This window comes from Podarcis raffonei, chromosome 10 (genome assembly GCF_027172205.1).
Source record: "Podarcis raffonei isolate rPodRaf1 chromosome 10, rPodRaf1.pri, whole genome shotgun sequence".
Lineage (NCBI taxonomy): Eukaryota > Metazoa > Chordata > Lepidosauria > Squamata > Lacertidae > Podarcis > Podarcis raffonei.
Genome location: NC_070611.1, coordinates 76222456 through 76248948, shown reverse-complemented (window position 1 = coordinate 76248948; position 26493 = coordinate 76222456). Strand labels below are relative to the sequence as shown.

At 47.5% G+C, this 26493-nt stretch overlaps 2 protein-coding genes across 12 annotated transcripts in view; one reads left to right on the top strand and one right to left on the bottom strand.

Annotated features, from left to right (window-relative positions):
- LOC128421703 (zinc finger protein 665-like) overlaps positions 1-16551 on the bottom strand; it is a 136964-nt gene extending 120413 nt beyond the window's left edge. Inside the window, exons 1-6 of one of the 2 annotated variants that reach the window (XR_008332366.1) lie at positions 16454-16551; positions 13565-14069; positions 13283-13364; positions 12955-13037; positions 12090-12216; positions 8356-10783 (exon numbers count right to left, since the gene is read on the bottom strand). Coding sequence is in view for 1 of the 2 variants with exons in the window: in XM_053404828.1 (XP_053260803.1) it covers positions 8631-10783; positions 12090-12216; positions 12955-13037; positions 13283-13364; positions 13565-13978 (2859 nt within the window). In the remaining variant the exon portion in view is untranslated. Of the gene's footprint in view, positions 1-7151; positions 10784-12089; positions 12217-12954; positions 13038-13282; positions 13365-13564; positions 14070-16453 lie in introns of those variants that run through there. The other variant, XM_053404828.1, reaches the window with a different exon arrangement.
- The window catches only part of LOC128421742 (zinc finger protein 665-like), a 168821-nt gene that overhangs the window by 139638 nt on the left and 2690 nt on the right, over positions 1-26493 (top strand). For 7 of the 10 annotated variants that reach the window (XM_053404918.1, XM_053404914.1, XM_053404920.1 and 4 more), the window contains one exon: positions 26027-26170. The gene's annotated coding sequence lies outside the window, so the exon portion shown is untranslated. Of the gene's footprint in view, positions 1-17992; positions 18331-19195; positions 19374-26026; positions 26171-26493 lie in introns of those variants that run through there. The other 3 variants (XM_053404913.1, XM_053404916.1, XM_053404917.1) reach the window with 3 other exon arrangements.

The window sequence follows — 26493 nt, the reverse complement described above, 5'->3', positions numbered from 1 at the left end:
AGCTTCAGTCGGAGTGGACAGTTCAATATCCATCAATGGACTCACACAGGGGAGAAACCATTTAAATGTATGGAGTGCGGAAAGACCTTTGGTGATAATGGAAAGCTTAGAACACATCAACGGACACACACAGGGGAGAAACCATTTCAATGTATGGAGTGTGAAAAGAGTTTTAGTAATAGTGGATGTCTTAGGAAACATCAACAGACTCACAGACTCAACAGACTCACACAGGGGAGAAAGCATTTTAATGTATGGAGTACAGTAAATCACTCAGAGTAGAAATCTTAGAAAACATCAGCAGATACACAGGGGAGAAACCATTTAAAGGTATGGACTGTGGAAGGAGCTTCAGTCAGAGTGGAACCCTTGATTTTTGTCAACAAACTCACACAAAAGACAAACCATCTAAATATCAGGAAAGTAGAAAGAGGTTCACTCTTAGTGGAAGTTCAGAATCAACAGACTTATGGACAGGAAGAACTTTAAGAGTTGAAATCCTTCAAACCATCAACAAACTCAGAGAGGAGAAGCAGTTTAAATGAAAAGATTGCAAAAAGTGCTTTATTTATAATAGAGTGATCAAGGAACATCCCAGGACTCTCACATGGGAGAACCCATTTAGATGTATGGAGTGTGGGGCGTCTTCCTCTCAGAGTCCACTCTGAGCAATGAACTCAGCAGGAAATCATTCCTAAAAGCATGAGGTATATGTGAAGTTCTGGTGTTTGCATGTAAAACATTATAATAATGAAATAAGGCAACACCTCACAATTGTGAGTATAATTTTAGATGAAAGTACCTTTGGTTTTTGCACCAAACTCCGGTCCCCCCCCCCCCACCGCATGATCTCCCAGCACTGCTTCTTCACCAGAACTACTTTGCTGCCTCCTACCCTGCACGTTCTGAAGAAACTTGAAATACTGAAATTGAATGGGAGATTTCCCCCCAAGCCTAATTTCAAGAGAGAGAAGGAGGGGTGCAGGTACTAGGGAAGTCTCCTGGGGGCCCCACGTTCACTCATGTACCCCAGGACAATTTACTGCCATCAGCAAACTTTGCCCCTCCCTGCTCCCTCCTAAGTCTAGATCATTTATGAACAAGTTGAAAAGCCACAGGTCCCAATACTGAGCTTGAGGGGACTCCGCTTTCTGCTTCTCTCCATTCAGAGACTGTCCGTTTACTCTCTTGGTGCTTCAGAAGGAGGGCTGCCTCAGACAGAGGGGGCACATTTCTTCTAGGGGCGCATTTCTGGGGTCCCCACGGTGCCCCCCAGCCTGGCTCCACTTGGCCAGGGCAGCTGCATTTTGTTTCGCTGCAAGTGAGGCTGCCCCCTGCAACTTGGGGTCTTAAAGGAACTTCATGGGGGGGGGGGGGAAATCAGCGAGAAGGAGCTTCTGGATCCTGTGCAGCCCCCCCCCCGCCTGCTCCCTTCAGAGTTCCTGAGCCCCTCCCTTTTTCATTTCAAGGATTGGGGGTCCCGCACAGCCCTCAGGGCACCTAAGCATCGGGGGGGGAGCTATTTTGTTTGCTGAGGGCAGGAGTCACAATCCTGGCACACTGCAGGATGTCTGGGTTTTAGGTATGGGGGTGAGGCTCAGGTGGAAAAGAGCTGATAGGGGAAATATCCTGGGATGTGGATTTTTTTTTTTAATCATTTTTATTGATTTTTCAAAAAAACACCTGAGTGCTCACTGGAAGGACAGATCGTGAAGCTGAGGCTCCAAGACTTTGGCCACCTCATGAGAAGAGAAGACTCCCTGGAAAAGACCCTGATGTTGGGAAAGATGGAGGGCACAAGGAGAAGGGGACAACAGAGGACGAGATGGTGGGACAGTGTTCTCGAAGCTACCAGCATGAGTTTGACCAAACTGCGGGAGGCAGTGGAAGACAGGAGTGCCTGGTGTGCTCTGGTCCAGGGGGTCACAAACAGTCAGACACGACTAAACGACTAAACAACAAATATCGAGATGTGGAAAAATGGAAACAAAATGTGGGAAACATGGAAACAACAAGGAGAAGCAGGACTAAGATGTGGAGATCTGCTCCAGAGATCCAGACCGTGGGGAGGCTCAAGAAATTAATAGATACAATTTGGACTATAATTTGATCTTTTTTATTCTGGTTTTTTATTTTTTAATTGAAGTATTATGATTGGGTATTTAATTGGGGTGTGGGTATTTAATTGAGGCGAACCAAAGCGGTGGCGGTGGGGGCAGGCTGCCCCAGTGCCCACGCTTTGCCACCTCGCTCTCGGCTGGAGGAGGCGGGCAGGGAAGAGGACGGGGCGGAACGGAGGCAGGCGAGCCAAGAAGTGAGGGGGCAGAGTTGGCTGCTGGGGGGGTGCACTTGAGCTGCTGCCTCTTGAGTTGCTCTGTCTGTCAGGTTGCCCTCCTGTGCCCCCCCCCTCCCAAGCAGGGCTCCTGTGCCTTGTTTGTCGTAATTGAAAGCAGGAGCTGAAGATTTCGCAAGCGGTAAACGATAAGATAAATTAAGAAACTCCTAGAAGTAACAGATGAGGCTAAGAGATAGAGAAAGATCAATAATAATGATTATTATGGATTACAATTGGAAGTAAGGATAAGAAGTTTGTAATGAAAGAGGATATTGATGCTAAATATGTGTTATGATGGGAACTGCTAAATATGTGTTATGATGAAATTCAGATTGGAAGGTGTTGAGGAAGTCTTCTAGCAATGTAAATATACTAGGGAATAAGAAGGGGGGAAATATTCTTTTATCTTTTGCATTTTTATTGTTGTTCAGTTTTTATGTTGTGTTAAATGTAATCTTCTTTTCTGTGTTTATGTTTATGTATCATAAGAGCCTGGCGTGCTCTGGTCCATGGAGTCACGAAAAGTTGGACACGACTAAACGACTAAACAACAACAAAATTACAAGAGAAAACTAATAAATATTTTTTTGGGGGGGGGGAACCAGCACCTTCTAGCTTCCTCAGGGCAAGCATCTTGTTAGGTGGGCGTGAGCTCCGTCTTCCTTGAGGCAAGTGTGCTTTGTGGCAGCTTTGCTTCATGAGAAGTCAAGCAGCAATTTGGAGCTCAATACGCCAAGGAGCGAACCAAAATTCTTGGCGTCCTTAGTTTAGGGTTAAACTACTGAAGACCCTGCAATAAAACCCTGCATATGTTTGCCCAGAAATATGCCAGATGGACGCTAGTGTAACTTTCCCCCCGCAAGTGTGCTTAGTGAACTCTGCAGTTCTGCAGCCGAATCCCAACGCATAAATAATGTTGCAGTCCTGACCCCTGACTCCACTTCCCTGGGTGTGTTCTGCACAGGACTGAGCAGACGAGGGGAAGATGGCACTCCAAGTGTACCTAGGATTGACCCTTAAACATCTTCCATCCTGTTCTCTGTCATCTTTCTACTTTTCCTTTAAATGCTGACAGTTATCTGGTCTGGATAAAAGAGAACATGTTCCCGACAAGTGTGTGCGCATAAGTGCATGTGTAGGCTGGAATTTGAACTGCTGAGGCTGGGAGGTTTGCAAAAGAAAACAAGGTGCAGGATGTCCAATGCATAGCTGGCCAAGGGGATTGCTTGCAACTGAGACAGGAGGGTGCTTGGGCATGAAGGTATCGCTGGACATGACTTAATAAGGGGATTTGAAATTCTGTGAAGAAGCTTGCTGATACAATTCATGAGAAGAAACCAACTTCGTATGAAACGTGAATAGGGCGCTGTCTTTGCTCTGTAATCTTTTGACTCAGGCATGGTTCCACGCCACTCTCCCCCAAAACAATGATTTCTTTCTGAGGTCTCAGGTGATCCTAACTGGAGATGAGAATGTTGTGTGAGATGCACATGAGGAAGTTTCTCTGGTGATGCTTCAATCTAAGGGGTTTTGTTTTTCAAGCGCAGAATCTTAACTACTGAGCCTTGGAAGAAGTACGCTTGGAAATGATTATTGGGTAGTGAAGGTGTGGGGTGTGAAATTGTATTGCAGTCAAATGCAACATTCCTGCAATGCACATGCTGGGGAATGCTTGTGTCACTCAGGAGAAGACTTGCTAGTTCCTCCTGAGCTGGGACAGACTTCCTCTGCATGGCACTTCATGTAGGTATGGCCTGTTCTTGGACAGAGGAGCACACGGCCTCCATGTTCCGCTCTTCTTCTTCTCCTTTTTGTGTTCCTACAAGTTAGGAAGAAGTGACTGCTCAGTTGCAGTCACTTGAGATTATTTCCCTTATGGGATTCTTCATGTTGATATATAGAGTTATGTAACTTAAGTCTGCCTTCAGGGATCTTATTGTGAACTGGATGATTGTAAGTAAACTAGTTTTATGTTAACTTTAATCAGATAGTCGTGTCTATTCTTTTAGGAGGGATAGAAAAAGGGATCTTACCAGGAATCCTAAATAGTGAGGCTCACACGAGCCTGCAACTAGCTAACTGCTGTGTAATTTGAAAGAGGGATTGTTTAACAACTCTGCTAAGTTATAGAACTTGCCAACGCAAGTTAGGAAGGATGTCATAAAAGAATTTATCCTCTCCTGCCTCCCTAAACATTCCCACAGAAAGAGCCTGGGGTAGGGTGTCACCTCCCCTTGGAGCGAGCGACCAGCAGGGATGCCTCTGAGCTGCCTCCGTGTGTTATGCTCAGCCCACGGTTCCCCATACAGACATCTCTGGCAATGGTTGCTGACGAGGGCTTACTGCCCATGCTGCCTTGTTTTGAATAGGATGGGGGGCAGTCCTCTGACAACTCACAGAGCTGTTTTCAGGATCTGGAGGGCAAGGACTGATGTAGTGTAACAGTCAAAGTGTGAGATGTGAGTCAAACTCCTCTTCCTGCAACCTCAACTCTTCGTATGCATGGGGATTATAACACTGGACAGCCTTGCAGGGCCGTTGTTTAGATTACTGAGATAATATGTGTTATATTTTGTAATGCTTTAAATGTGCTACATAAATGCTAAAGTATTCTTAAGTAAAGCTGAGTATTGGTTGGTACAAAGTGAAAGGGCCGAGAGGCAGAGCCAATAGAAGAAGACGAAATCCAACGAGTAATAAAAGAATCAAAAACCCAGGACAAGGATGGATTTTCGGCAAAATATTATCCAAAAACTAAATCAAACCCTGATTGCACCCTTGAAAGAAGTACTGAACAGCATTTTAAGGAGGGGAGAAGTACCTGGCAGGTCAGACTCAGAGGGAGGAGAGGAGGGGGCCAGGAGACCCAGAGGAGGCCGGCTGCTGAAGCATCCACAGAGACCCCCCCTCCTGCTGTGACCAGCTCCCCCTCCCCTGGTCTCCTAGAGCACACAGGGAAACCCTGTTCAGACCCCATGAGCCTGTACATGATATTAACAGGTGTTGTTTTTTGTCCCAACATGCATCACTTTGATCTCATTGACAACGAACTGTAATTACTGCCCATCCACCCCGTTTGGAGAGCTCTTTTTGGAGCTCTGTTTGAACTGTGGGGTGTGAAACACAGAGCAGTCAAATACAACATTCCTAGAGTGGACATAAAAGGGGATGTCTGGACCAGCCAGTCAGAACTTCCTGTTTCCTCCTGGGCTGGGACAAACTTCCTCTACATGTGACCAGAGGTGGGTGTGACCTCACCTGTGCAGGTAACAACATAGCACAGGGGAGGCAGCCATCTCTCTCTCTCTGACTCCATTCCTCGACGAAGCAACATCTCCTTAGCCTGAGATGCTCTCTTGGCTTCAAGAGAGGACAAAGGAACTATTTCCTTATGGGATAGATTCCAGGTGTATATATTTTGTAACCTAAGTCTGCCTTCTGGGATCCTTCTGTGAACAGAATGGGAGTAAACTATTTTATATACTTTTATTTTTTAAAAAATATTTTTATTAGCAATTCAACAACATATCCAAACATATCATATTATTTAACGCCTTCCTACCCCTCAACCCCCCCTCCCCTCCCCCAAAGACTTCCCTCAGCTCAGCTTCCAATTATCAGCACAGGTTCTAATAAGTGTCCACCCACCGTGAGGCAGAACTTCATTAGTGCTCCACAAGCTTCCTGCGCTTTAAGTTTTGCAGCCTCCAGGTGCCCCTTCCAGAAAAGTGTCTCAGTGAAAGGGACTCCCAGGGATCCGAAGGAGTGTATTGAACCAGGTTATTCATTGCTCCAAACTTTGGACTTCTGTCTGTCCGCTGGGAGAGGCTGGCCTGCCCCTTTTTCAGGGCAACTTCCTTCCCTCTGCTCCAGTATGAGGGCAGCATACATAGCTCACAGCCCCCTCTTAAATCCCGTCAACTATAAAAAAAGCAACCACTATCAAATACTTGACAATCCTAGACAGCATCTTAAAAAGCAGAGACCTCACCTTGCCAACAAAGGCTTGTATAGTTAAAGCTACGGTTTTCCCACTAGTGATGTATGGAAGTGAGATCTGGACCATAAAGAAGGCTGATTGCCAAAGAATGGATGCTTTTGAATTCTGGTGCTGGAGGAGACTCTTGAGAGTCCCATGGACTGCGAGAAGATCAAACGTATCCATTCTGAAGGAAATCAGCCCTGAGTGCTCACTGGAAGGACAGATCGTGAAGCTGAGGCTCCAAGACTTTGGCCACCTCATGAAAAGAGAAGACTCCCTGGAAAAGACCCTGATGTTGGGAAAGATGGAGGGCACAAGGAGAAGGGAATGACAGAGGCAAGATGGTTGGACAGTGTTCTCGAAGCTACCAGCATGAATTTGACCAAACTGTGGGAGGCAGTGGAAGACAGGAGTGCCTGGCGTGCTCTGGTCCAGGGGGTCACGAAGAGTCGGACACAGCTAAACGACTAAACAACAACATCAAGTACTTTAAAAATCAGCACCTAGACTGTTTCAGTAAATGCCTGGGGGCCTAAAACAGATGTGAATGGGCAACGCAAATCAGAGCGCATTGTGTGTGTGCAACTTGCAAGAGGGCAGAGGGACAGAGTCTCTGCTTCACGCCCCTCTCTGCTCTCCTCCTCCTCTCTTTGACTTCCCACATTTATGTGGAAATGCTACAGGTCCACCTCATAGGGAGGTTGTAAAAACAGCAGAGTTGGTTTTTATGAAGCACTTTGAACTCTCCGAGTGCCCTCTAGTTTATCTCCCCACGTTGAGCCCCCACCTCCTTTGCTCAGAGGGGCTCTGGCCCTGCCCCCCATCCCTGGGCCACCTTCCCTTTTCATTCAAGGTGCACGGCTAGGAGATGGATCTTCTGCCAAACTCCCCTTTATTCCTGTTGCCACCACAGAGAACTCTTCAACACTTCACCCCAAACATAACAAAGGAGGAAGTGTGCATCGATTCATTAAACTGATTTATTTAAAAAATAGACATAAACATGTGGTTTCAAATGTTCTCTTTTCTTTTCTTTTCCTTTTGAAACTTTGCTACAGCTGCAACAACGGGGATTATAATGCTGTTTCTCTACTACAGGTCTAACCAACCCTGCTCCACAATTGCCACCACTGTCCCATTCCATTCCACCCTCCAATGGTTGCAGCCAACCATCTTGGCTGCAAGTCCCAGAAGACGGGCTCTCTCCTTAGAGACCTTTTCCACCTAGCCTGGGAGGGCAGAGCCTGGATTGACTCCAGCTGCAAAAGCTGAGGCTGCTGAACAGACTCTTGAATTTGGGGGTTTTTGGGGGGGTTGTTGCTGTTGGTGTTTTGTTTTTATATTTTAGATCTTGTGATTTATGTGGAAATTTTTCAGTTCAATTGCTCAATCCCAGCATTCCAAACTCCAAACTACCCCTATCACCATCTAGCATTTCCTAAAATTTACTCTTCTACTGTAATTACCATTATTATATTAATGTCATTGATACATGCGTATAAAACTTTAACTACAAACACCAAGACATTGCACTGAAACTTTCGGTAAATGTGCATGCATGGACTTTCCAAGAGTCTCATTCGAGAGCCAGTGGGGTGCAGTGCTTAAGAGTTTTGGACTAGGAACTGGGAGACCTGGGTTCCAATCTCCACTCAGTCACTGGGTGATGGCTTCACAGCCCAACCTACCTCACAGGGTTGTTGTCAGGATTAAACGATGAGGGGGAGAATGACTTAAGACCACACTGAGCTTCTTGAAGAAACAGGTGGTATATAAAGGCATCCAATAAATTTCACTAAGCAGAAAGGTAAGATTCTGCTCTTAGGCAAGACGAATCAGGTGCACAAATATAAGATGGGACATACCAGGCTTGTCAGTAGTACATATGGAAAAGACCTGGGGTCTTAGTGGACCACAAGACTAACATGAGTCAACATCAGCGAAATAGGCTGTTATTCTAGGCTGCGTCCAAAGAAGTCAAGTGTCCAGATCAAGAAAAGTAATAGTCCCACTTTCTTCTGCCTTGTTCAGACCACACCTGGAGTCCTGTGTCCAGTTCTGGGTGCCCCAATTTAAGAAGGATTTTGACAAGCTGGAAGGTGTGCAGAGGGGGGTGAGCAAGACAATTAAGCGTTGGGAAACCAAGCCTTCTGAGGAACAGGAAGGACTATCACGTGGAAGATTGAACAAGCTTGTTTTCACCAGCTCTGGAGGCTGGGACCCAAATCAATGGCTTCAAATTAGAGATGCCCTTGGAAGGTTGTGGACTCTCCTGCCTTGGAGGTTTGTAAGGAGAAGTTTGAAGGCAGTATGTCATAGAAGCTTTAGTTGAGAGTCCTGCAGTGGACTAGACGACCCAGAAGTCTCCTGCAGGTCTAAAATTCTATGATTCTCCCCTGTATGAACTCTTTGATGGGCCATGAGCTTGGTCCTCTTACCGAAGCTCTTTCCACATTCCAAGCACTGATATGGTTTCTCACCACTGTGAATTCTTTGGTGGGAAGTGAGGTTGTCCTTCCGGGTGAAGCTCTTCCCACATTCCAAGCACTGATAGGGTTTCTCCCCAGTGTGGATTCTTTGATGGGCCATGAGGTTGGTCCTCTTACTGAAGCTCTTTCCACATTCCAAGCACTGATATGGTTTCTCACCACTGTGAATTCTTTGGTGGGAAGTGAGGTTGGTCCTCTTACTGAAGCTCTTCCCACATTCCAAGCACTGACATGGTTTCTCCCCTGTGTGAATTCTTTGGTGGGAAGTGAGACTTTGCTTCTGGTTGAAGCTCTTCCCACATTCCAAGCAGTGATATGGTTTCTCCCCTGTGTGAATTCTTTCATGGCAAGTTAGATTGGCCCTTTGGCTGAAACTCTTTCCACAATCCAAGCATTGATAGGGTTTCTCACCACTGTGAGTTCGTCCATGGGCCATGAGCTTGGTCCTCTTACCAAAGCCCTTTCCACATTCCAAGCACTGATAAGGTTTCTCACCACTGTGAATTCTTTGATGGGAAGGGAGACTTTGCTTATGACTGAAGCTCTTTCCACATTCCAAGCACTTATAGGGTTTCTCCCCTGTGTGAATTCTTTGGTGGGAAGTGAGGTTGACTTTCTGGTGGAAACTCTTCCCACATTCCAAGCACTGATATGGTTTCTCCCCTGTGTGAATTCTTTGGTGGGAAGTGAGATCGGCTCTCTGGCAGAAACTCTTTCCACAATCCAAGCATCGATAGGGTTTCTCCCCGGTATGAATGCTTTGATGGGAAGGGAGACTTTGCTTATGACTGAAGCTCTTCCCACATTCCAAGCACTGATAGGGTTTCTCCCCTGTGTGAATTCTTTGGTGGGAAGTGAGACTTTGCTTCAGACTGAAGCTCTTCCCACATTCCAAGCACTGATATGGTTTCTCCCCTGTGTGAATTCTTTGGTGAGAAGTGAGATCGGCTCTCTGTAGGAAACTCTTTCCACAATCCAAGCATCGATAGGGTTTCTTCCTGGTATGAATGCTTTGATGGGTAGTGAGATGGGCCCTGAGACTGAAGTTCTTTCCACATTCCCAGCACTGATAGGGTTTTTCACCTGTGTGAATTCTTTGGTGGGAACTGAGATTGGCTCTCTGGGAGAAACTCTTTCCACATTCCGAGCACTGATAGGGTTTCTCACCACTGTGAATTCTTTGGTGGGAAGTGAGACTTTGCTTCCGACTGAAGCTCTTCCCACATTCCATGCATTGATAAGGTTTTTCACCACTGTGAATTCTTTGATGGGAAGTGAGACTTGCCTTTTGGGTGAAGCCCTTTCCACAATTCACACACTGATATGGTTTCTCCCCGGTATGAATTCTTTGGTGGGAAGTGAGATGGGAGCTCACAGTGAAACTCTTCCCACATTCTGAGCACTGATAGGGTTTCTCACCACTGTGAATCCTTTGATGGACCGTGAGAGTCGTCCTGTGATTGAAGCTCCGCCCACATTCCGAGCACTGATAGGGTTTCTCACCTGTATGAATTATTTGATGGGCTGTGAGATGGGTTCTCTGACTGAAGCTCTTTCCACACTCTCGGCATTCAAATGGCTTCTCCCTCCTGTGAATTCTCTGGTGTTTACGGAAGGTTTTGCTTGTATTAAAGCTTTTCCTACATTCCAAGCACTGATAGGGTTTCTTGCCTGTATGAATTATTTGATGCGAAATGAGATGTGCACTCTTACTGAAGCTCTTTCCACATTCCAAGCATTTCAGTGGGTCTTCCCCTGTGGGAATTATTTCTTGTGAAGTGAGGCTTTCATTCCAACAGAAAGTTTTCCCCCATTCAGAGAACTGAGAGGGTTTCTTCCCAATAGCATTTCTTTGGTGGGTAGTCGAATGGGAGCTGTGACTGAAGCTCTCTCCACACTCCAAGAGTGGCAATGGCTTCTCCACTGTGTGCATTCTGTCATGGGCGTCCTCGCTCTCAATTTCCAAATCATCACCACCTGCAATGAAGAAATGGATTAGAGCTGCAGGAAGAAATGGAGTGCCACTGCATTGAATATTGATCACTAACCTTGTGATAGAGGAAGAATTCCATGCATCAACATTGGTGACCACACACTAGAGGTGGTCAGTGTTAGAAACAGAGATAGGACAGCTAGAACATAAAGAGGACCTTAAACCTAGGTTATGGGCTCAAAAATGGAATGTCCATATGCACTCTCTTATGACAAAAATACAAAGCTGAAAAGGAATGAACAGCAGCTAAAATAATATGTTCATTTTTCACATGGTCTAGTCCTTCCCCTGCCCACCCCTCTGAGTTTTTAAGAAGGTCTCTCCTTCAGTCTTCAGAGAGTAGCTGGAACTGGGGAGGCAGAAAAAGGTCCTCCTTTCCTTCCACTCTGCAGTTTTAATCCGAAATCTTAGGTTGTGCGATCAGAGCTCGGAAACTGCTCGTGTCTATGACATTCCCTGTTGCAAAATGCGCCTAGCACCATGCGAGTTTCAGACACTGGAGGTGGTGGATGATTGTGTCTACCTAAGAAACCAACAACCTCTTCATTGATGCTGACCTGGACAAGTATACTGGCGAGGCAGTTCCGGCAACGGCTCACCTCTCCAAAAGAGTACAGTGGTACCTCTGGTTAAGAACTTAATTCGTTCTGGGGGTCTGTTCTTAACCTGAAACTGTTCTTAACCTGAGGTATCACTTTAGCTAATGAGGCCTCCCGTTGACGCCGTGCCGCTGCTGCATGATTTCTGTTCTCATCCTGAAGCAAAGTTCTTAACCCGAGGTACTATTTCTGGGTCAGCGTAGTCTGTAACCTGAAGCGTCTGTAACCTGAAGCGTCTGGAACCCAAGGGACCACTGTATGGGAGAATGGGATGCTAACCATTCAATACCAAGATGAAGGTCTACTAGGACTGCGTGTTGAGCAAGCTGCTTTGTGAAGTGAATTGTGAACAATTACAACCATCAGCAAAACCCCTCAATGCCTTCCACAAGCTCTGTGTCAGGAAGATTTTGGGCAATACAAGGCAGGACAGTGTCAAACAAAGATGTGCTTTCCTAACCTCAAATTCCCAGCATGTTCCCACTCCATTCTCAGCAAGGTCTATGCTGGCTTCATCCAGTCCAAGGTCAAAACAGTCGATAGACCTCCATTTAAAGTGAGTTTAAGGGGTATTATAATCCCAGGTGCTGCAAGTGGCCCTGTAGAGCTCCCTCAAAACCAGGGAGGCTTATCACAGAGAGAGATGCATGGAATTTCCGAAGAGATATTATGATGCACAAGGGAGCCTTACTGAGAGAGGCCACTATCCCACAACTCTCCTTCATGACTTCCTTATGCAGAGCTCTCTGGTCAGGATCCAGCAACGCCCATTCCTCATCTGTGAAATGAACAGTGACATCTTCAAAGCACACTGGACCCTAAGAGAGAAAGGGAAAGATCCTCTTTAGACAGCACTAAGGTTGTCTGCTACACATTGCTCTGTTTCTTTCTGCTCATTAAATGGTGTTTTGTTTCAATGGGATCGTCCTGCTGCACGTTTTAATTGTGGGTGCTGCTTTTAATGACTTAATGGAATTCTTTTCTTGTGTGATTTAGTGATGGACATTAATCTTAGTGTAAATGGGTAGAATCCTACATTGTGTTCTTAAAATCCTTCTGTCTGTGCCAGATGGAAGGATCCCCTCTCTGCTCCCCATGTGATGTTCTTGGGGGGGGGGAGACCCTTCTGATGCCCTAAAAGACAACTTCAAGAAGTGCATGGGGGGAGGAGAAGGGGGGAAAGCCCCATTGTGCAACTGATGTGACAGGATAGGTGAATCCTGGGAACTGTTTTTTAGGCCTGGCGAACTAACTACTTAGAAGCCTATTTTAGCATTCAATGATAACTCTAGAAATAAAATGACAATGACTTATGAATGATCTTATTGACCTTCAGAAGGTGAGTTAAGGCAAGGTGGCTGTTCCTTATTCTCAGCCCATTAAGCTTCTCGAATGGCATTCCCAGCCTCTTGGCTTCTGTCCAGGCTGCCCTTGACAAAGATGCCTTCAGAGAAGCTTGGACAGAAGCCAAGAGGAGGAGAGAGATTCCTTGGGGGCCAGAGGCACCCTGGCTGCCCCCCCTCAGCCCCCTTCCCCACAGGGCTCCCTCCCTCTACCTGAGCTGCTTCCACAGCCGTTGCTTCTCCTTCCCCACCAGGAATAGATGGAAGAAGAGGTCTTACTGGCATCATCTGGTCACCTGCAAGAGACAAAAGTAAGTGGGAAGCCAGGAGTGCAGCTGCTCTCCAAAAAGTCTCACCTTCTGAGTGCATCTGGACATTTGGACCCATTTCATAATTTAGTTGGGTTTAAAAATACATCTCCCTCCTTGGTGCTCCTGGCCCCAAGTGTTTTTCCCCCCTCTAAAAAAAGATGACAAGAACCCATGGATTCGTTTTGATATCCACAGAAAGGGACTAAACGGAGAACAGACTCCTTCCTTACCCAGCAGCCTTTCTCTGGTGTTCAACGGAGTCCTTTTGGTCTCAGAGGAATCTGGGCCCATTTCTGCAAACAGATCCTGTCTCTGAAATAGCAACAAATATTCAAAACAGAAACTATGAAGAAGAGTTAGAAAAGGAATGACAGAGGCAAAAACCTAAGGGCAATCTGATAGCATTCAATGGCTGCTTTCCAAAAAAGGTTGGTATATTAATAGAGACTTTTCAGATATTGTCACTCACGTTCGGAGCCCCTTTGGAGTATCTAGAGGAAAGTCTCTCTCACCTGCTGCTCTGCCTGCTTTCTCTCCTCTGCCTGACTCAGGAGGAAACCTTCGGCCAGCGCCACTGCCTGGGAACTGGTCTCCGCTCCGCATTCCCTCACCCAGATCTCCATCTCCGGTGGAAGGACAGCCAGGAACTGCTCCAAGATCACCAGGTCCAGCATCTCAGCTTTCGTGTGCCTTTCTGGCTTCAGCCATTGATGGTAAAGGTTGTAGAGTCGGCTGCAAACCTCTCGAGGTCCTTGGGCCTCCTGGAAGCAGAACTGCCTGAACTGCTGGCTCTGCGCCTCTGAGCGGAGAGTGTCCTCCTCACCCAGGATCTTCTGCACAGTTTTCTCCCAGAATCCCCCACTGCTCCCAGTTCTGATGGCATGGCCTCTTCCTGCTTCAGGGCCAGCTGAGTTTTTCTCATCCATCTGTGCTCTCAGAAAGCCTCCAAGAGAGATGAAGGAATCCCTTGATCTTCTGCCAAGTTCTGTCTGTCTGAATTAGAGATCCTTGCAAATTCTACAAAGCAAATACATCGTTCTGTTACAAAACTGACATATTGCCTGGAAGAGAAAAATGTTCCCTGAGGAAGCATGTATGAGTCTTGAAAGAGCCAGCTCTGGACTGCGCCACAACCCAGACTCTTGAGGTTTCTTTAGAAAGGAGAAGGAAAACGTATTTTTCCCTCCATAAAATGCACCTGAGCATAAGGCGCACCTAGTTTTTAGAAGGGGATGCAAGAAAAAAATATTCTTTAAAGGGAGCTCTGCGCAGAGCCTGTATGCATCCCAGGCTCTGCTCAGCGCTCCCTTTCACGAGCCGTGTGGAGCGTGTGTGTGGCGCTTGCAGGCTTTTCCCCAGGAGGGAGAAGCCCCCAAGAACCGCACACATTCTCCACGCGGCTAGTGAAAGGGAGTGTGGCTCTTGGGGGCTTTTCTGGGAGGTGGGGGAAGGGACTGAGGGGCTGCCCTCTGTCCCTTCCCCCACCTCCCACAAAAGCCAGCAAGAGCCGCAAGCTCTTTAAACGGTGCACAGCTCCTGTGGGCTTTTCTACGAGGAGGGAGAAGAGACTGACTGGCCACGTCAGTCCCTCCTCCCTCCTCGGGGAAAAGCCTGCAAGAGCCGCGCGGAGTGACCATGCAAAATGTGCAGGGAACTGCTGGTCTTTCTGAGAGATGAATCAGCCTGGTTGCTGCTGCCTTTCAGAGTTTTCAGTCAAGGAATGAAGTCAGAACTGTGATTGACAAGTGACTCATTTGTACTGAGTGTTATCTGAGCATTGGGTTATAGTGGGGGTCCTAACCCAGGGTTCCTCAAGAGTTGTCTCCTGCCCAGCCCCATTCAGAGCACATTTATTCCCTTATCTGGCTAACTCCTGAGGGCCAAATGACATGTGGGTGGGGTCAAAGGACAGCACTCAAAAGCAAATGAAGTGGGACTCGCCTTTCTAAGCGTGTAATGTGTTTTCAACTGTTCTTATTGCAGTTTTTTTTTATTTTGTAATCAGCTCTTGGAAATTCAGCTGATGGGCAGGGAACTAACAGTAATGATGATGATGTTACATTGCTTAACATGCCCCCTCCCCAGTCATGAATACTTGAGGGCACTCCTGGGTCCATCATGGTCGCTTGAGGCCCATGTCCAGCTCAGGCTACTTCCCCACCCCACAGACCTTTTGGAACAGAGAGGACATGGCCCTGGTCCTCCCTGCTCTGCACCAGATGGGATGGTTGCAACGCTCTCTGTGTGGAACTGCCTTGAAGGCGACTCTGGGAACTGGCCCAAAATGAGGCAGCCAGATGATTGGCTGGGCTGCCTCTCTTTATGAAGGGCATTTCTCTCCCACCTCCTTGTCCAAGGAGATCAAGGTGGCATCCAGGGGTCTACCCCTCCCCACTGAGTCCCCCCACAACTAACACATTGGATTCCTGTTTTAAAACAGTTGCACTGGTTGTTTCCTTTCCAGCAGGACCTCTCCTGCTCTAAATGCCTTGGCTTGTGAGACCTCCAGTGGTGCTTTCATAGAACTGTAGAAGTGGATGGCACCCCAAGGATCATCTAGCTCAACCCCAAGCAATCTCAGAGAACACACTTGCATCTGGACACACACTAAGCACTGGAGGAGAAAATGAGCACTGCAGGATCAGGCCATAGGGCTGCCCCATAGAGCAGAGGAACCCCCCCCATCGCCCTCTCCTCCTCCTCCACGGATTGGTCTCCTCCTCTTTTAGCGACACCTTGATTGGTGGCCTCCCTGGCTCTTGTGGGAGGGAGTTCCACAGGTTTTACTCTCCCCTGCAAGAGGAAGCGCTTTCTCTTCTCTGCCTTCCTTCCTTCCTTCTCCTTGCACAGGTGAGGTTTTAGGGACCAGGGTATATTTCATGTCCGAATGTTTCCATCCGCCTGTTGTTTTGTTGTTTAGTCGTGTCCGACTCTTCGTGACCCCATGGACCAGAGCACGCCAGGCACCTCTGTCCTCCACTACCTCCCGCAGTTTGGTCAGACTCATGCTGGTAACCTCGAAAACACTATCCAACCATCTTGTCATCTGTCACCCCCTTCTCCTTGTGCCCTCCATCTTTCCCAACATCAGGGTCTTCTCCAGGGAGTCTTCTCTTCTCATGAGGTGGCCAAAGTACTGGAGCCTCAGCTTCACAATCTGTCCTTCCAGTGAGCACTCAGGCCTCCCTAAAAGGGGACTGATCCATACATCTGAATGAGGTTTCTCTGCATGCATTTCCCCACTCTTGGACCCAAAGGGCCAGCAGCGCATCCATGCAAAGGAAGAGCAGAGCTGCCGCCCCCCTGCGACCCTCCGCGCCCTGACTTGCCCCCCTCTCGCCATGCAGCGCTGGGACCCCCGCTCTCCCCATGGGCCCTATCCTGGGAGAGAGGAGACTCACCGGATCCCATCAGGCGCCCCCAGGCAGCCTCTGCAGAGCCGAACCAACGGGACCCCCACACGCCCGACTTCTTGCAGGAAAGGGAGGGGTTGGGCTTTCGCTCTGGAGGACCTGCCCCCCCCCCCGACTTGCTTTCCTCTCTAGGAATCTAGCTCGTTTCCGTTTAACCCTTGGCAAGCCGAGCGCACCCAACTCACGCCTCTCCCTCTCCCGAGAGCAGGAGCATCGCGCACCAATGGCATCCCGAGAAGGCGGAGGAGGAGAGGTTTATGGATTACTTCCGGCAAGGGATCCCTCAGTTTTGGACAGCAGCTGAACGGCCCCCTAACAGCTGGCCCCTGAAGACGGGTCCTAAGAAATCTTCACTGGCTCCCGGTCCGTTTCCGAGCACCATTCAAAGTGCTGGCGCTGACCTTGAAAGCCCCAAATGGTCTCAGCCCAGTAGAAGGGGAGGAGCGTCTCCACGTCCATCGCTCAGCCCGGACACTGAGGTCCAGCTCCGAGGGTCTTCTGGCAGGTCCCTCATTGCGAGAAGTGAGGTTACAGGGGGCCTTTTCGGTTGTCGTGACTGCCCTGTGGAACGCCCTCCCACCAGATGTCAAGGAGACAAACCTCCATAGACGCCTAAAAGCAGCTCCGTATCGGGAAGCTTTTAATATTTCATGTTGGGTCATGCTTTCTTCTATTCTTTTGGAAGCTGCCCAGAGACAATGTTCTTGTTCTTGTTGTACATGTTGTTGTCGTTGGACATCCAGCTTTTCATAGCCAACAACACAGAGATAAAGGGCTGCTTCGTTCTGTGCTTTTGGACTCCTGTGTGGGCTTATGGTTCTGGTGCTTGTGGATCTCATGGGATTTCATGTCTTGCCATTATAAATGCACGGGGATAAGTGCATTTACACAGACACATTTTCGGAAAAAGACCCAAACTCCGGCATGTAGCCGCAGGTGATACAATAGGAGCCTTTCTGCAAATGGCCTTTGCAACACAACTCACTGGGTGGTAACAAAGTAGACACATTTGCCTCTTTGCAATGTAGCCCCGTTTCCTCAATGAATCCACCCATTTCTTGATGAAATGTAACTTCTGCCAGGAAAACCTGAGCTGAAATAGTAAGGAGAGCAAAACAGCAGCCCTGTCTGACCCCAGTCACGTGGCAGAAGATTCTTCCTGAGCCCCCCCCCCCACGTGAGATGGGTATCACATCATGGATGATCCATTGATGATCCATACGATCCATTGGTGATCCCCATGATGCAAGCAGACTGGGCCAAAGAGCAGATCTCTATGCCTGAATGAAAAGGGTCTGCGGTGATGGATTCTGGAGTCAAGAAATCCGCCCTTTCCAATGATCTCTCAGGCTGGCCAGGAAAAGGCAGGGAGCAGGAATCGCCAGGCATCCCGATGGACAGACTTGTAACGTTGCCAAAACATGGAGTCTGATCTGATTTCCATGCAGAACTCATTTTGTGACTTCGCTGTTGGATTGTCGGGATCAGCGCCTCCTCCGCTCTCCTGATCCCAGAAGGAAGACGGGGGGGGGGGATTTCCTCTCCTCCTTCCCCCCCACCCGCTCAACACTTTCCCTCCCCTCCCGGCACATCCTCCTCTCACCCCGCCCCCGCCATCCCAAATCCCTCCCCCAATACATTGCTCCTCCTCCTCCTCAAATCCAGCTTCTGCTCCAGGAATGTGTGTGGGGGGGTGAGCCCCCTCCCACCCTGCCTGCTTTTCCCGGAAGTGGAGCTTCCACTCCGAATTGCTGCTCTGCCCCGTAGCTCGGGGGGGGGCGCTTTCGGAAAGAGGAGGGAGGAGGCAGGGGACCCCTCCCCCGTGGATGTTGCAGGAAAGGAGAATCGGGAGCGAGGACAAAGAGGTAAAGGGGTCGCGGGGGGGGGGAGAGGGGGAGAAAAGGACCCAGAGACCCCTCCAGCTCCCCCAAGCGCCTTCCGTGGGGCCTGGATCCCGGCACGCGTGCAGCGAAGGGGGCTTTCCTCGCAGGGCGGACCCCTCCCCCCGTTTCCCAGGCTCCGCGCGTCCCATGAAAGGGTTAAGGGGCGCGAGAGACGCCTGGATAGAGACCCCCCAGTCCCTCCCTTGCTCCTGTTCTTGGGGGGGCCCTAGGATGGAGAGATGGGGGCGCAGGGCGAGGTGTCAGTCGCGGTAGAGTGCAGGGGAAACTGCGGGAGAGGGAGGGGGAAGGGAAGAGGAGCACTGGGGGGGGAGATAGGAAGGCCATTTTGGGGGGGGGGCGTCTCAATCGTGGCTTCCTTGGGCAATCTTCGAAGAGGCCGCCTTGGCTTCTCCCTCCCGCCCAGGAATGCCCCCCTTTAAGGCGACCAGAGAGGGATCTCTGGAAAGTGGGGGGTCCAGTTCCCCCACCCCTTCCTTCCTGCAATCTCCATCCTCTTACTGCCCCATAAGCCCCTGCCCTGTCGAGACGCAGCGCTTCTGCCCAGTCCAACCATTGGTCCCCCTGGAGAGGAGAGGAAATCCCCAGAGGAAGAGGGGAGGGGGGAGGCCTTCTCAGAAGCGGCTCTTGGTTTCGCAGTCCCACCCAGGAAGCAGCCAGAAACCTTTTCCTCTCTCTCAGGCTTCCATCTTTAATGTCTTTTCTGCTGAGGATGAGGATAATGTACACCTGTCATCAGAAACAGGGGTGCAGAGTCCATGGAATGGCTCTCAGGATTGATACAGAAGTTGCACCTCAAAAGCATTTCTGTTCCTCTTATTCTTTGTAGGCAATGTCAGAGTGACTGACAAGCTGAGATACAATCCTTCAGCATCTGATGACAGCCATTGGACAAATCTTCCCAGTCAAAGGACCCATTTTCATGATAGACAGTGCTTGGGGCTGGAGGCTCTGCACACCGGGTGTGCCTGTACAGGCCAAAGACTGCCAGTATTAGCACAGGTGAGGTGTGTGACCTCCCCAAATTTATACACTATATGTGAATGAGAGTTTGTGGGTGGGATTATCGTTTACGGCAACCCTGTGATTTTCTCCACCCATAACATTTCATGAGCTGATATTGCAGTACAAATTCCAAAATAACTAGAAAAAATCACAATGTAATAAGAATGATTGTAGTATTTATATCCTGTCCATCTGGTTTGGTTTCCCCAGCTACTCTGGGCAGCTTCCAGTACAGTGGTACCTCAGATTATGTACTTACCGTATTTTTCGCACTATAGGATGCACCGGTTCATAGGACGCACCTAGATTTTTTTTGGGGGGGGGGGAATAAAGGGGAAAAATTTTATTTTTCCCCCCCCCCCAGGCGCGGGGCTGGGGCGGGGGAAGCCCGAGCTTCCCCCTCCCCCAGAACGGGACCCAGAGCCATGCCAAAGCTGCACGCAGCTTTGGCATCGGTCTGGGAGCTTGCGGGGCTGGGGGAGGAGGAAGCCCTCTACCAGCCTCCAAACCATGTCGGGAGACAGCGGGATGGCGCGCTGCGCCTCTCCCGCTGTCCCCCGAATTTGCGGGGCTGGCGACGGGGAGGAGCAGGCTTCTCCCCCGCCGCCAGCCTTCTAACCAAGTCGGGGGACAGTGGGAAAGGCGCGCTGCGCCTCTCCCGCTGTCCCCCGAGTTTGCAGGGCTGGCGACGGGGAGGAGCAGGCTTCTCCCCCCGCCAGCCTTCTAACCAAGTCGGGGGACAGTGGGATGGCGGCGTTCCGCCTCCCCGCTGTCCCCCGAGCTTGTGGGGCTGGCAGTGGGGCTCTCCTGAAGCCTGGAGAGCGAGAGGGATCGGGGCGCACCGACCCCTCTTGCTCTCCAGGCTTCAGCGAAAGCCTGCATTCGCACCATAGGACGCACACACATTTCTCCTTCATTTTTGGAGGGGGAAAAGTGCGTCCTATAGTGCGAAAAATACGGTAATTTGTTCTGGAGGTCCGTACTTAACCTGAAACTGTTCTTAACCTGAAGCACCACTTTAGCTAATGGGGCCTCCTGCTGCTGCTGCTGCTGCACCGCCGGAGCACAATTTCTGTTCTCATCCTGAAGCAAAGTTCTTAACCTGAAGCACTGTTTCTGGTTTAGCGGAGTCTGTAACCTGAAGCGTATGTAATCTGAGGTACCACTGTACACATAAAAGACAGTAAAACATCAAACATTAAAAACCTCCTGACACAGGGCTGCCTTCTGCTGTCTTCTAAATGTCAGATAGTTGTTCATTTCCTTGACCTCTGAAGGGAGGGCATTCCACAGGGTGGGTACCACCACCGAGAAGGCATTCTGCCTGGTTCCCTGTACCCTCACTTCTTGCAGGGAGGGAACCAGCAGAAGACCCTCAGAGGAGTCGCTCCTTCAGGACTACAGCGCCAAGGCTGTTTAGGGCTTTAGGTCACAGATCTTGCTCCTCCATAATGATCTCCAAGACTGACATATAGTTAGCAGAGTAGGAAAAAACACTCAGAGGCAGCAAAAAATTCATTCAGCAGATAAATTAAGTAATGAATCCAAAAAATCACAAAAACGTAACTTACAGTAAAACCCTAACTTAGTATATCAAAACAGCACTCAAGTAAGAAACACACAAGCAGAGTAGAGAATTGCAGAATACGAAGTGCGACCAGGCGCCTTTCAATACTGTAATTTATAAACAATTCAATGTCAGAGGAACCTTGAGACTGAATAACAAGCTTGGCTCACTCCAGTTTAAGCCAGCATCTTCTGGTACCCAAAACAAGGAAGGTTCAGCATAATCTCATTACAACTTATTCCACCACCTGCTCTCAGCAGAAAGGAAACTCCCTTATCAGCTAAAATGTTCCAGCTAGAGAAAACATCAGCTTTGACTCACACAGAGTAAAACCAGCAGAACCTTCTTGAACCAATAGACGAGGAATGATCTCTATACATTAGATCAACAATTTTCTTTTCCTGAAAAATGCAGCCATGACACTTACAGGTCAACACCAACAGTTTGAATTGCGCTTGGAGATGCACTGGGAGCCAGGGAAGATCCTTTAGGACCAGTGATATGTGGTCTAGGCGGCTGCTCCCAGTTACTAGTCCAGCTGTCACATTCTGAATTAGTTGCTGTTTCTGTTTCACCTTCAAAGGTAGCTCCATGTAGAGCGCATTGCAGTAGACCAAGCAGGAGGTAACCAGAGCATTGACCACTCTAGTGAGACAGTCTGCAGGCTGGTAGGATCTGCCTGCCACCTGTTCCCCAGGGACAGTGCTTCTGTCTTGTCAGGATTCAACCTCAATCTGTTAGCCGCCATTTATCCGCAAACCACCAAGGCCACCAACACAGGGCATTCACCACCTTCACTGGTTCCAATTTAAATGAGAAGAAGAGCTGGGTATCACCCACATACTGGTGAACACCCAACCCAAACCCCTGATGATCTCTCCCACCAGCTTCATATAGATATTAAAAAGCATGGGGGAGAGGACGGAGCCCTGAGGCACCCCACAAGTGAGAGCCCAGGGGTCTGAACACCCATGCCCCAACATCAATTTCTGGACATGGCCCAGGAGGAAGGAGCGGAACCACTGCATAACCATTTCCCCAGCTCTCCTCGAGGGTCCAGAAGGACACCATGGCCAAAGGTCTCCAAAGCCACCGAGAGATCTAGCAGAACCAGGAAATAGCTTTCCCCTCAGACTCTAGCGCATCCGAGATTATCAACGAGCACAACCAGGGCAGTTTCTGTTGCATGATGTGGCCTAAATCCCAATTGGAAAGATAATGGTGGCAGAAGCTTTCCTGGTCCTGCACCCCCAAAAGCTCCAGGCACAGGACTTTCATTAGCTTTGAAGGGGCCATCGGTAAAAAGGAAGGAAATTAGTAAAAACTTTGCTAATTTTTTTGGAAAACTATATAAAGAAGGTCCAGAGACTCTAGAAAAAATAATTGATTATTTGGGCAAAAATAAACTACCAGTAATACCTAAGGAAAAAACTGAAATCTTGAACTCACCAATAACAGCTATGGAGGTGCAACAAGCTATACAGAGATCAAAATTAGGAAAGACACTGGGCCCAGATGGTCTTCCAGCTAATTACTATAAAAAGTTAGAACAAGCATTATTTCTTCCCATGAAAGACCTAATGAATAATATTCTGGCAAATGGAAAACTTCCGAAAACCTGGAAGGACAGCTTTATTACCCTTATCCATAAACAGGGAACAGATGCCTCAAACATGGCCAATTACAGACCCATTGCACTGCTAAATAACGATTACAAGATATTCGCAGACATTCTTGCAAATAGATAAAAATGGTGCTGAAAGAGATAATTCATAAAGACCAAACCGGATTTCTTCCCGGACGATTTATGCAATCCAATATTAGATGTGTGATTAATGTATTAGAATATTTGGATATTAAAATTTATAAACCAGCAGCTATTATGTTGGTAGACGCTGAAAAAGCTTTTGATAACGTGTCCTGGAAGTTTATGAAAAAAATTAATGGAAGAAATCGGACTGGGAGAAAATATTTGTAAAGGAATAAATGCCATCTATTCGGAACAATATGCAAAATTGATCATCAATGGAAGAATTACTGAGGAGTGCAAAATAAACAAGGGAACCAGACAGGGCTGCCCACTGTCTCCACTGATATTTATCTTGGTGATGGAAGTCTTGAACAATCAGATAAGACGGGATCAGCTTGTTAAAGGCACCACTCTGGGAAATAAAACATATAAAATTAAAGCTTTCGCGGACGATCTACTTGTTATGACTGAAAACCCTAAGGAAAGCCTGAAAAGAGTGCTGGAACTGATTAAAGAATTTGGAGAAGTGGCAGGCTTTAAGCTGAATATAACAAAAACAAAAATGCTTGTTAAAAATGTATCCACAGAAGAAAAGGACGACTTAGAAAAAATATTGCGCCTGAAAATCTCTTCAAAAGCGAAATACTTGGGTATTTGGATCACCCCCAAGAACATAAACTTATTTCAGGATAATTACACCAAAACTTGGCTAGAGATTAGAAAAAACTTGGTAACCTGGAGTAAACTAAAATTAACATTTCTGGGTAGGATTTCCATTATAAAGTTGAATGTGCTTCCAAAATTAATCTTTTTATTTCAAATGATTCCGATACTGGGTGAAGCAGGTTGTCTCAAGATATGGCAAAGAGAAATTTCTAAATTTCTGTGGGAAGGGAAGAAACCTAGGATTAAACACCTGATCTTAATAGACATAAAAGGGACGCGGGTGGCGCTGTGGGTAAAAGCCTCAGCGCCTAGGGCTTGCCGATCGAAAGGTCGGCGGTTCGAATCCCCGCGGTGGGGTGCGCTCCCGCTGCTCAGTCCCAGCGCCTGCCAACCTAGCAGTTCGAAAGCACTTACAGGTGCAAGTAGATAAATAGGGACCGCTTACTGGCGGGAAGGTAAACAGCGTTTCCGTGTGCTGCGCTGGCTTGCCAGATGCAGCTTTTTCACGCTGGCCACGTGACCCGGAAGTGTCTCTGGACAGCGCTGGCCCCCGGCCTCTAGAGTGAGATGGGCGCACAACCCCAGAGTCTGTCAAGACTGGCCCATACGGGCAGGGGTACCTTTACCTTTACCTTAATAGACATAAAAGAGGGAGGAGGCTTTTCCCTACCCGACTTAAAACTTTACTACAAGGCAGCCTGTTTCACCTGGCTAAAAGATTGGTGCACGTTGCAGGATCCGGACCTCCTGGATCTGGAAGGTTTTGACAACCATTGGGGATGGCACGCCTACCTAATATATGGAAAAGTGAAAATTCATAAAAAATTTACCAACCATATAATAAGAAAGTCACTCTTTGCTGTATGGGAAAAATATAAAGACCTGATGGAGCCTAAAGTCCCGTGGTGGACTTCTCCAGTAGAAGCCATAGCAGTAAAACGGAAAAATATGCAGGAAAGCTGGCCAACATATAAAATACTTCTAAAAAATGAAGATAACCAAATAAAATTTAAAAAATTTGAGGAAATAAGAGAACACATTTCAGACTGGTTCCAATACCATCAGTTATTTGAAAAATTTAAATCTGACAAACAAAAGGGGTTCTCAGTAGAAACTTCCCGATTCGAATCTGATCTTGTAAATTCTAAAAGAAAAACTCTTTCCAAAACTTACCAACTCCTCCTTGACTGGACAGTCAAGGAGGAGGAGGTAACAGTGGCAATGGTGAGGTGGTCCCAGGATTTTGGTCATTCAATAACCATGGCCCAATGGGAAAATTTATGGAAGATCAATTGGAAATTCACAAACTGTTACATGATTAGAGAGAACTTTCAAAAAATGCAACATCGATGGTATTTAACACCATGGAAACTTTCAAAAATGTATAAAAATGTGTCAAGTAATTGTTGGAGATGTGGAGACTCAGGAACATTCTACCATATGTGGTGGACATGTAGGAAAATACAGGTATTCTGGGAGAGTATACATGCAGAACTGCAAAAAATGCTAAAGATCTCTTTCAATAAAAAATCAGAGGCCTACCTCCTGGGAATAACAGATTTGGATATTCCACAAAAGAGGAAGGGTATCTTTTTATATGCGACAGCGGCAGCAAGAGTTTTGATCACAGCAAAATGGAAGAGTAATGAAATCCCCTGTATACAAGATTGGATCCAAAAGCTGACAGAATATGCCGAATTAGATGGTTTATCAGAAAAAATAAAGAATAAATCAAAACAGGAATTTGTTTCTAAATGGGAGGTTTTCAAAGAATATCTGAAAAATAAATATAGTAGTTTAAATTCTGTTGCAGCATTCGAGGAACTTCAGTAATAGTTGCTAGGTAGATAGAAGAAATTAGATTTATTGAGAACAAGTTTAATTATGAAAAAATGTGTATTGGCAATAAGTAATATGAATTTGAAATATGGAATAGACGGGAAGTTGGGTCTTTAGTGTTAAGACCAACAGATGTTTTATTGCTTGCCAAGAAAACTATGTGTTTATGGTTATTTTTGTAATTTGTGTGTAATTTGGTTTTTGTGTTTTTTGTGTTTTTTTTCTTGTTGTATAAATAAATATTTAAAAAAAGAAGAAGGGGCCATCGGATACTTGGTGATCTTTTCTTCAAAAGACAAATATTCTGAATAATTTTTATTTGATGTATGATATAAGCAGCACTTCTATTTTACATATTCCACATTGGAGAGATTTTGATACACAGGTCTGAGTTCATCGCTCCCCCTGAAACTGCTGTGTTAGCAGTCCTGCCAGCCTGGACAGTGTGTTTGGGGGTTCAGGGCTGCCTACACAACAAGACCCCCTTCTCAGCCTGGCTTATATGGTCCCAAGGAAAGCAGAGCAGTATGTTAGGCACCAGCTTGGCTACAGGAGTGAGTGGAAGGAGGTGTGCAGGACACCATCCAACCGCCTTAGAGACTCCACTCTGGATTTGTGTAGGTTTTCCTCCCTAGCTTTTTCTTCTCCTGAAGATAACTCAAGAGGAAGCGAAGGAGTGCACCAAAGTATTACGACTAGAGTTTTCCTTCTTGATGGGCTCCCTTCCCAGGTTGACGAGCCCCATCTGCCCTTCATTTTCCTCTGCAGAGTGGGCAGAATCTGCCTTCTTGACTGTGGGATTCACTGTTGTTCTCATCCTCTCCATCCACCAGGGCCTGCCTTCACCTCAACAGAATTCCCTAATACACCAAGGATTTGAGACCCATCAGCTATCCTCACCTGGTTAAGCCAGCCAGTTGAAGCCGTTCCTGGGATTGTGGCCCCTATTCCATCCTGATAGCTTCTGGAAGAAACAGGTGAGAGCTGAGTGCAGGGTGGGGACCAATGGTGGATAAATTACCCCATAAGGTGCATGACATTTCCCCCACCAAAGGTACTACCGCTCCCCTAACACCCCATGACATCGTATGATTATGATCTTTAAGACAGAACAGGAATAAACTCATGTCCCCAGAAATAACACAACTTCAGGCCATTAGTGAATCAATACTACATTTCCAAGGTACTGCATATTCCACTAAGTACAGTTTATCATTTTGCCTTGAATATCCTGCTTTTCAGTGTCATTTTAGGATAGTCCTGCGTCAAAAGAGAGGCACGAGATCAGACAGCACATCGT